Source organism: Austrofundulus limnaeus, unplaced genomic scaffold (assembly GCF_001266775.1).
Source record: "Austrofundulus limnaeus strain Quisiro unplaced genomic scaffold, Austrofundulus_limnaeus-1.0 Scaffold0, whole genome shotgun sequence".
Lineage (NCBI taxonomy): Eukaryota > Metazoa > Chordata > Actinopteri > Cyprinodontiformes > Rivulidae > Austrofundulus > Austrofundulus limnaeus.
Window position 1 is genome coordinate 7,100,527 of NW_013952402.1, and position 10,806 is coordinate 7,111,332.

Consider the following 10,806-nt stretch of genomic DNA (forward strand, 5'->3'; position numbering starts at 1 on the left):
GTGGGGACCAGAAACACCTCTGGGACGTGTCTTTAAGCCAAACTTCCTCATGGCAGAGCACATCCACCCTCCCCACACACTCCACCTATGACTCCTGCAGGCTCTCGGGTGAAAGTGAAAGTGAAACTTAACTGTCTGCTGAACTCTCAACATTAGTTCTCACTCAGTGAAGCTCTTTTCAGATAAAAAAAAATACCTTTGAGGAAATGTATTTTCAGATGCCAAGTAAACTGCATCATAGCGCAGTGTTTATGTGACAGAGGGCCTATTGACAGGAACAATGGTTAATTACCTCCCATCTTTAGCTGATACCTTGTAATTTAAAATATACAAAGAGGGAAAAAAGCAAGTATGGTAGCTAATCTCCAACTTACAGTATTTCACATCATCAAATTAAAACTAATGCACTTACCATGCTGTTGAGCTCTGAGTCATCRTAGCTGTCTAATGGAGTCTCATGCATCCCAAGGGGCTCAAGACCTTCTTCATCCCACATGTAAGTCCCGCCAGAGCTGTTGGAGGGAGACATTTCAATAGATGAGGCCTGGAGGGCATCACCCTGCACTGGAGACATCAATGATCCTTGAGAGTCCTGCTTAGGGCTTTCTTCTTTATGTTCTGCAGAGAATACATAAATGTTAATTTAACATATATCTATTTGAATTATTCTGTTATTTCAGATGTTTTAGGGGTTTATTTTACCAGTAATTTGTTTAGACTCCCAGTCACTGGTCTCATTGTAAAAGCTGTATGCAATAGGTTGAATAGTGCTGTCAGTTTTCTGATTATTAGGCAAATCCCCATCATTGCACACATCTTCAATGCAGTCAAAGTCATTGAGAAACTCTTCAACGGCATCACCTCTGTCTATTGATGAGACCGAAGATAAGGACATGTCTTCTGAAGTCTCTTCGGTAYAGCTCTGCCCGTGCACACCATTTTCTCCTCCATTGGGAATTTCATTTCCAGAACTCACGTCACTTTCAATGGGAGAGTCTTCTTTTGGTTCACTGTTTTTTTCCRTCCTTAAAGGCCCTTCACATTTAGAGAAACCTAAAGATTTGATACCGTCTTTGACCCTATCTGGAACAATAGACTTCTGCTGTTTGTTCTGTCCAAATCGAGTCAGTCTGGAACCCAAAGATCCTGCGTTGTTGTCCAGTGATTTAGCTAATACAGAACTGGGTAGCAACRGCTTCTTCAAAGATTGAGGAGTATTTGGTGCTGGAGAAATTGAAGAGTTGGGCAGAAAGCAGGGGGAACTTCTGCTGTACTGAAGACCTCCAATTCCTCCCCCTTGACAACCTGAACCTCCAAGGCTGCCATTTATTCCTAAACCTAGTCTTCCATTGCTTGCCTGTGGAGGTTTGAGGAAACTACTACGAGGGGGTCGGAGCTGAGTGTTGGCCAGGGGCTTAGCTAGCTCCACAGCCCGATTAAAGGAGAAGGACCTTGTCATAGGCTCATTAGTCGGTGAGGGAATCTGCTTGAAGTGAGTGAAGCTGTTTGAACGCACTATATTGTCCACTGTCAATATCTTCAAGCTTTCATTAGACTGGGACAGACTGTCTTGGGAAGCACTTCTGGGCGAGCTTGTGCCTAACATTGGTCGGATAGGGCGCAGGTCTGGTCCTATTCGAGCAGGAATGCTGGAGCCATTACTGGGAATTTTAGTAACCCCATTTAGTGAGCTTTGACCTATTTTAGTTCCTCCTTTCGTACTCAACTTTAGGGGTTGCTTAGGAATGGCTTTGGGGCTGGAGACAGCCATCATCAAAGAACCTGTCTTGCACAACTTAGGGGTTGATGGAGAGGTAATCTTTACCTCTTTAACCAATGAAGGGAACTGACACTGAATATTGTCTTCRCTGCTTTCTCYAGGATTAGTAGCTGCGACAGAGTTAGAAGATTTTATTTGTTCCTCTCTCTTCCATTTCAAGGAGAAGGGGGAGGAGCGGACCATGCCATTTTGATGTGTTCCTGCAGTTGTAGTCTTGCCTTCCTGAGGTGCATTTGGCTGTGCAGAACCATTGCAGAGAGGGCTAGWGCCACCTCCTGAGGGTCGTCCACCAAATTTAGGCAATCTGGACACCATGGCAGGTCCAATGGATGCTTTTTCTTCCATTAGATGATGAAAAAACCATGGAGGAGCTGGGAACTACCCACAACTGTTGAGAAAAAAGAGAAAAACAAAATAAATAAAACATGGTTGATTTTAAGTGTATCCATCTTGAGTTAGCACACATAGCTACATAGCTTTTCAGACTTTTAATCTTTACAATTTTGCTCTGAYGTTTTAGTATTTTTATTGCCCCAGAAAAAACACTTTTTCATTCTGCAATWCTCAATCAATAATAGCTGAAAACAATAAAGGGGGTTATAAACTATACGTTTTGAAAGCAACACACTTTTAGGTGCAAAATAAACATGGGTCTATTGTGAATGCTATTGACAGCTTTGTTCAATWTGGCCATTAAGAACCTTAATGCAAAATGTTATGAACAAACAACAAAAACAAAAAAAATTCAATCTTGTTTAGAAACACAAAATAGGAAATGCAATCTGGCACACAGTACATGTGTGAACACGTGTTCTCACCAATAACTTTAAATTATTCAATAAAAAAGTAATAATGGTAAAGCAGCTGTGTCTACCTGCTTTAGTGCCTGTCTTCTTTAATAAGATTGTTGACTTTGAGTAGTATTAAGCTTTAACCGCAACCTCATGGTGTAAACAGAGGCTTTGACACATCAAGGTTATCATGACACTTTAATGTAACCAAATGACAGCCAAGTTTTCTCCTTTCGGTTGTTGCAAAATCACTAGAAATTGGAATTCATGAAAGGTAGCCCTCATCACTTTACTTAACCAAATAAGAAAAAAAATGTTTTTTGTTTTTGYTTTTTTTAGATGGCAAAAAAACAAAACATACAGAATAGAAAAAGAAAACTGTGCCATTGTTATGATTATGCTTTAAAATGATCTAACAATAACTCTGAGCTGTATTTTGAATCTCAACCAATGACAGCTGGAATAGGCTGCAAACTGGAGGAATTAATGAACAAATAAATACATGCATGAACAAATTTATTTATTCAAATAAATCCTAGAAATAAATTTCAAAACTTCAGCAAGGYTTTTTAAAGAGTGTAAAGCCAGACTTTAATAAAAAATATTAAGACATTATTTKCACACATGATCCAATTTGTAGCTAGAGCTAGTTCCATCAGATTTGGCGCCAACATTCTTGGCCAAGAAATAAAAGGGGAAAATGGATAGACAATCCATAAGAGACCAAGGGAAAGCAGTCCTGGGATGGTGGCCAGCATGCTGTGAATAGTGAATGGAGGATGTGCATCATGTAAAGCAAATGAAGGGAAAACACAAGGCTGTTTTCTCACTCGTTGGATTCATTCAGTTCTGATCAGCCATGTGACAAGTGTACATGTGTTTGTGGTGCACCTGCATGTTACATCCATCTGGCGAGTGCTGGAGTATCATGAATTAGAATGTAGCTCATATCCAGATGGCTTGTGTAGTTAACAGAAACCAAACCATCTGCATGAGGAGGAAAGCAGTGACTAAAAACTCCACACTCAGATTCTGCCTGCTGACTCTAGTGGAAAATTACCTATTGTTGCATGTCCACGGAAGAGCAAGCAGTTAATCCCACAAGAGAGAACCTCTTGACATACAGTTGCAAGGACACAAACTCAACTGCTGCAGCAATAACGCAGCCAGCTTTTGGAAAGATGGGGGATGGGACCGTGTTGCAATGTGAGTATCTTGTTCTGACAAAAAAAAACAAACTCTTTGACCCACATTCTTATGCAAAAACACAAACACCCACTAACCGCTACAGAAAAGTCTGCCTATCCCTCCATCCTAATCTGTTTCATACACACACACACACGGGTATAAACACAAAAACACACACTTACAAAATCAGGTCAACATGCACAAACAGGGTTACCAAAGCCTCTTTGCCCTGGGGAGGGGTTAGTGACTGTAAGTCTGGGTTTAATGGGTAGACTGGAGTTTTCACAACTGTCAGTCTCCCTAGAACTTTTCAAGTTTCATTCATATCAGAGCAGCAGAGCACAAACCGCTTTAGTAAATGCTCATTTATCTGGGTCAAATACTTCATCTCCCAGTAATAAAATATACCCGTTTCTGWTGACATTTATCTTATTCAATCGCATTTGATAAATCACAAAACATAGCTTCTATTTGTCATTTTATACTTAAAATGAAGCCAATCACTTACCACATATGTTCAGAATAWAATGATTCAAACAGCCAAAGAAGCAGTTTGCCTAAATTATAACTTTACAAATTATACAAAACATTGTTTGCGCTACAGAAAGAATACAGCTGTTACCCAGCTCTACTCACAGTAGAATAGTAAGATAAATGCCAGTGTCAACAGTGCCACAAAACAAGGCACAAGACCTTAACTTGACATATATTCAGAAGTGGGGTAGTAAACAATCCAGGCCATCTGTCAAACAGTCATATCTGCAGGTCTGCCCCTCCCTCTCACTAAGTAAATAAATATCCCAAAGCTTCACAAACACCAAACACAAGGCMTGCATAAAACCAAGCTTTGTCATGTCATGAGCTCAACTGTAAGAAAAGCAATGCCACTGGAGTCAGGACTATTCATAGTATATAACGAAAACATTACATCACATGAAAATCCCATTATGACATTATGATGAGTGGAGATGGTCTCCAACCTAATACAAATTTAGATTTACAGAGAGTTTTATTAATTTTTCTTTCCGTTCCATAACCTCACTATGGAATTTGCTGGTGATATTGATCAAACCGAGATGAACTTGTGGAAAAAGAATAGATAAAACATGAGAGAAGTAATGTGCAAGAGGCACAGAGATACTAAAATGCCTTCAGTTAAATAGAGTGATACTGAAAGGCAACGACACAAGACTCTGGACAGATTTTCCCTCAGAGAGGTCTTCTATATGACCTGTGACTTGGCACCTAAGCAGCTATCACTGTGAGTGAAATGAACCATAAAGTGAGATGACATATTTTCTTACTCACTGCCATAAAGGAATAAGGAGCTTTATCTCTGTCTGACAGTGAGGCTATTTGGCCTAACTCCATTTCCCACTCAGTAGAGAGCAGGCAGAAAATACCTCGTAAAGAAGCAGGAAAGTTGAAAACTCAAATMTGTAGAAGTGAGGCTGTTCATCCCCCTTCTGGGAGGGCTTTCAGACTCTGTAGAGAGTCGTTCTTCAAGAGTAAAAAGATGGATGCAGACAGGATGCAACACCCTAAGGGCTGTGATCTATTGGGTCATTGAGGCTACGCATGAATGGAGGTGCTTTACTACACATAGTAAATCCCCATTCCTTCTGTTTATCCCAGTTAGYCAATTTATCCCTATCTTCTGTCCCTATCATTACAAAACCTCAGAATAATGATTCCATTTCATAGTATGTCAACCTGTATTTATCTTTTATTTTAACCTAGCTCCAATTCTGCAAACCTTAGAAGGAGGTTGAGCATGATGGATAAAAAAGGAGAATAAGAATTTGGTTGTATGAGAATTTGTGGTTGCATGTCATGAAACCATTGAATTGTAGACACATAGATAATCTAAAATTAAACKGTCACTCTCATTTGTAGATTCAGACCATTTAATTGACAATAACTTATCAATACAATAGAATAAGTTACTTATTTCGTTCGTGTTATTTGCAAAAATTACATGTACAACAAAAACAAATACAAACAGAAAGTCAAGACACTCAGATTCAAATATTTTGTATGTCGTCTCAAAAACAATAAGTTGTTAAATTTTATTTTATTAAAAAATGTTTCAATGCTATAAAAATTTATAAGGGACCATCTAAAAATGATTGAGAAATATATTGCATTAGCATCTCTGCAGATGCAAATAATATTGATATTTGACTTTGCAAAATAATTTTGGTTCATATCYATATTTTCCAATTAGTGTTTTATATACAGCATTTATTTCTCTTGAGATGTCAGCATGGGGGTTGGGCCTTCGGTCCTCCACAGTCACTATTAAATATTCCATTGGAGAAATCTTGTATATACACGCATGTTCACAACCGCTCACAAACAGGTGTTCTGATCCGGGGGGGTCTGACTGGTCACTGAGTGTGTAGATATGTCTGTGTGTATATACTGACAATATTTATGAATGTAGGCATGTATGTACTTCAGGTGAGCGGACAGTTGTTGGGTGTGTGGTCCTGTGTTTTGTTGGTGTATATTTAATATATTTCTAATCCCTATTTCAATCTTTCTAATTACTTCTCTCTCTGTTTTTCGCTCTCTCTATTTTCTCTGCACTTTAAAAAAAGTCACTGATGATGAAGAAATAAATAAACTAAGTAAACTAATAATATTTGGTTTCGTTTACTACTGAAGTGACAAAAAAGAGATGTCAGCATCTTTAGACACTTAACGTTATTTTAATAGACAAAAAGGCTCTAAAGCAACAAATAGCTAAATCACATTTTCTCTGAAAATAAAAATTTTAATATTAAAATGCATATTGTCTTCACAGCAGCTTTGCCGGATGATTTTCTATGTCAGGACTATTCAATTGGGTTCTGTAACTGTACCTTTAATTGCTGGATGTTCTTCCCCTCAGCTGTTGACCTGCAGTAACTGTAGTCCCCAGAGCAATTTAGTTGAATTGCCCTGTCCTATGTAAACCATGGAACACCATAGAATAGTTTCCTAAACATAATTTATTTTAAAGGAATTCAAGTTTATCAGTTCCTTGAAGCTAWAAAAAGTAAACACAGAAAGAAGTGTAGAGGGAGACAGAGGAATGGGTGAAGCATTGATTAAAAAAAAGATAGAAAATATTTACAATTTTTGTACAGTTTATTTTTGGTGAGCTCTGATTACATGTACCTCACACCTTTTTTTTTTACCAATATATTAATGGTTATTTTAATGATTGCATTATTAAAGATGCAAAACCAGTGCATACACAGATCAATTTTTCCTGTTGGGCTGTGAATGTCATAGGCAACATAGCAGATGTGCCACTTGTTCATTTTTTTTACTGATCAATGTCACTTTTGCCTATTATTGAAGATGCATAAAAAGCATGTTAACCAGTCACAGCACATAGATATATATCTAAAAAAACAAAGATCTGATACTGGATAAAGTATAATAATTTCATAAAGAACACCTACACTTGGAGTATCTTTCTATTGTGATGAATCTAGACCAAAGTGCAACCTCATTTATTGATTGAGTGTAATGACTCCATGGAGTAATAACCAGGCCAGTCATCTGGACAGGGTAGTTGTGGGACATGGATCTCTCCCTGAGCAGATTAACAGAGTGCCATTAGAGCAGGCTAATAGAACGCGACAGAGATGAAAGCAGCTCTGATGCTAAACGAGTGTGTGTTGAGTGAACGCAGTGTTGGGGAGAGCTGCACTCACACTGCTAATCCAATGAGACAGCAAAGCCTTCTAAAACGTATAGTAGCTGTGGTAGATCAAATGGCAGAGAGCTACAGAGGATGTGGCAACCCGCACTGTTCAGTATGCATCATGTTTTATTATAGTAGCTCTGTGCGCCAAAAAAAAAAGAAATTCAAAAAAGAAACCACCTCACATGGTTCCATCTTTCAGCTCCATTTAAATGTGTTCAAATGAACTAACAAAGTCAGTGAGAAAGTATTACCTTCACTCAGTGAACTTCTGTTGACTTATCCAGCCATTTCAAGACAACATCAGCTATTAGGACGAGAGACAAACCTAGTTACTCTGCACTTTGCTTCCTCCATGATCTGAACTAGAAAGTAAAGTTGCACGCTGACAGCAAGTGCAGCACAGGAAAAAGGAAGAGACTTCAGATGTTGAGCCGTCTGCTGGCTGCCTCTATCTTTACATGTGCGCCTGTATGCGCGTGTAACGAGAGCTGGGTTAGCGTGTGATGATGGGTGTGTGGGTGGAGAGAACGGAGCCCTCACGAGTGCGTTAATATTTAATGGGGTACCTTTTAGATGCACCACCTAGCGTGCAGGCAAGGGAGGAATGCCTTTGAGAAAAGGCTCAGAGGAAAAAAAACAATCCGTAATTATAAACGGGCTATTTGTAGAGAGAAAATTCATGGCATATTTTTATCCACAATATAGGAAAAACTCTACAAACTAAAACCGCACGTAATCTTCTGAACCAAAGAAACTTTGTCAACAGCCTAAGTAAAAATGTTCAGACTCAGATCTCATGAGACCACCAGAGGGGGTAATCAGAAAGACAGATACTTCCTGCCACTCAGCTGTACATAAAGAGAATATTTGTTTTGGTTCTCATAAAAATTCAGTGATAATTTAATTTCCCCCTCCTCATTTCATGGTTGACAGCCTTCTGGTTCCACTCAGTCAACTATTTTCCATTAAGTGCCAGCAGGATAACCATGTGAGCAGCGCCAGCTCCACAAGGTCTCCTGTTGTGTCTGTGATGTCACTTGTCTTTATAAATCACAGCAAGTAGTCTGAAGCAACACATGCATCATATCAGCAGCAGAACTAAATACTGACAATCTGTATTCCTGAGAACTCATTTAGCTCCGATGTTGTTTTATGTAATGCTTTAATTATACGCCTCAAGTCAAAATCAGCTGTTCTACATTTACATAATTGCAGTGGCGCTGCAAAGTAGTGGATTTAAAGAGCTTTTTAATTATTTTTTTAGCCAGGAATATTTTTCACAGTTAAATGACAGAACAACATACTTTTGCGGAGTGACATTAACTCTACTCAGTACACTCAAGCAGCATACTGTCACAGAGTCACAAGTCTGCACCAAAATGAGTCAGACTAATCACACTAATCACAAAATATACTCTTTTTAAAAAGTTTGCATGATCTACTCTGACTCATTCATAAAAATGACTCCCCTGTGCTCTTTCCAAGGTGCAATGATGGGCGATGAAAAGTCTTGGCAGTGCCTCTCTAAATCTAATTAGCAGCACAGATGTCAACTCTCTCATCACTGTWATCACGATACCCTTAGTACCACTTTTTCTCCAGTTCCTAGAGTATTGAGGCAGTCATCTCGCCATATGTTCCCTGACCKTTATGTAACCTTCACGTGAACCACACTGTGACACCCCCAACATAATCTGTGCTTTCTACTTGGTCATAAGGACAATAATGGGTGTTGAGTGTCACCAAGCAASAGAACAGATGTCAAGCAATTGTCAGCGAGGACATTATTATGGCTCATAAGTTGCTATTGCACCAGACAGTTCTGAATGTTCACTGAGAATAATGGGTACTGGGMGCTTTAAAAAGGACAACATACCTCCAAAAACCTCCCAAAAAAGGAGTTGCGTCATATACTGTTAAAAGTTTAATTAGCCCCCCAAGTTTCTTTGTCACTTCATTCTTTAGTGTTTTCTTTMGTTTGTTTATGGGGCTCAAAAACAGTTAATGTTGTTTATGTGGCTTTTAATTATGTTTAAATATTATTTTTGTTCCAGAGATGAGAATTACAGCTAATCACTGAAGGATCAGCCATCAAACAGTTGCATTGTTTTGACAAATCGCTGCACAGTTGTGTCACACAGGACTCAACTTAAGCTAGGATAGCTTATGCTAAGCTAAGGTAAAGGCCTGTAAGACCCCATTTTGTAATAACGCATTATGTAATAATGTAATAAAATTAGGCTTCAAAATGTAATAAACGTGCGCTAAAACCGCATTATAATAATTGACGCAAAATGTAATAAAAGTCTTCAACGCATTTTATAATACTCGTAGCCGCATTATGTACCAACGTTATTACATTTTGCTGCAACTGTTACAAAATGTGGTGGTGTAATGATCTGGTGCATTATGTAATAAACAATCTAAAATCAGTATTTCTGTTCATCCTAATCAATATACTTGTAATAACTGTCGTGTTGCAAATACTACATATTTAAATCTTTATAACTTTGGTCAATAAACACAGAACTTCTCATCTTTTATTTGCATTTTCATTCAAATTCTTGTGTAGTATTCTAAAAGCCGTTCAAGGCAGAGCAATCAAGACATGTAAAACTTTTTTTCCAACACATTGGCTTTCAGAATAATTCAAATCTATGCTTTAAAAAAGCAAAAAGGATAATGTTTCTGTTGGTATTATATGATCCAACAGTTTAATGCAAACAGAATCCCAACAATTTCCTGGACTTAAATAATGTGYAATATTAGTCAATCTCTTGTAATTAAAAAGGAACACATTAAACTATATAAACATATTTGTCTTACTCAGAGCAGTGCAAGAGTTTCCACTAGTTCGAGGACAAAATCACGAACTTGAATCCATAAGAATGCAACACAGCGTCAATATGAAAACTGAACAGCAGGGGGCGCTTCTGTGAAGACTGCTTTTAGAGCGCAGGTACGTCTCTTTATTTAGATGTCCTGTCAAAAATGTAAGATGCAGCCTCACCTACAATTCATGTTTCAATACAACCATGTCAAGTTGTAAGAACTGTCCGTAATTTACACAGATTTTATGTCATTTTGCAGGTATATGGATGTATAGAATCTAAAGGATTTTTTTCGTGTTTTATGGAATCTTTCAAAAACTTGGTTTCTAATTTATTCAACATGCCAGAGCCTTTAGGACGTTAAAAAACAAGTATTTATATCAAATATCCACTTCCAACCCACACTACTGCTAGAAATAAGTTCTTCAACCCTCATTTCCTTCTGATATTGCTACAGCTGACAGTCCGCCAGCACCCTGCCCCCCCTCCCCTTCACGGTTGATGGTCCACCAG

General features: G+C 38.3%; 1 protein-coding gene across 3 annotated transcripts in view; it reads right to left on the reverse strand.

Moving 5' to 3' along the window:
- The window catches only part of ccser2a (coiled-coil serine-rich protein 2a), a 41,193-nt gene that overhangs the window by 24,922 nt on the left and 5,465 nt on the right, over window positions 1-10,806 (reverse strand). For all 3 annotated transcript variants that reach the window (XM_013999861.1, XM_013999727.1, XM_013999795.1), the window contains exons 2-3: window positions 703-2,168; window positions 413-618 (exon numbers count right to left, since the gene is read on the reverse strand). In XM_013999861.1, the coding sequence (XP_013855315.1) occupies window positions 413-618; window positions 703-2,125 (1,629 nt within the window). In that variant the 5' untranslated portion in view covers window positions 2,126-2,168. The remainder of the gene's footprint in view (window positions 1-412; window positions 619-702; window positions 2,169-10,806) is intronic.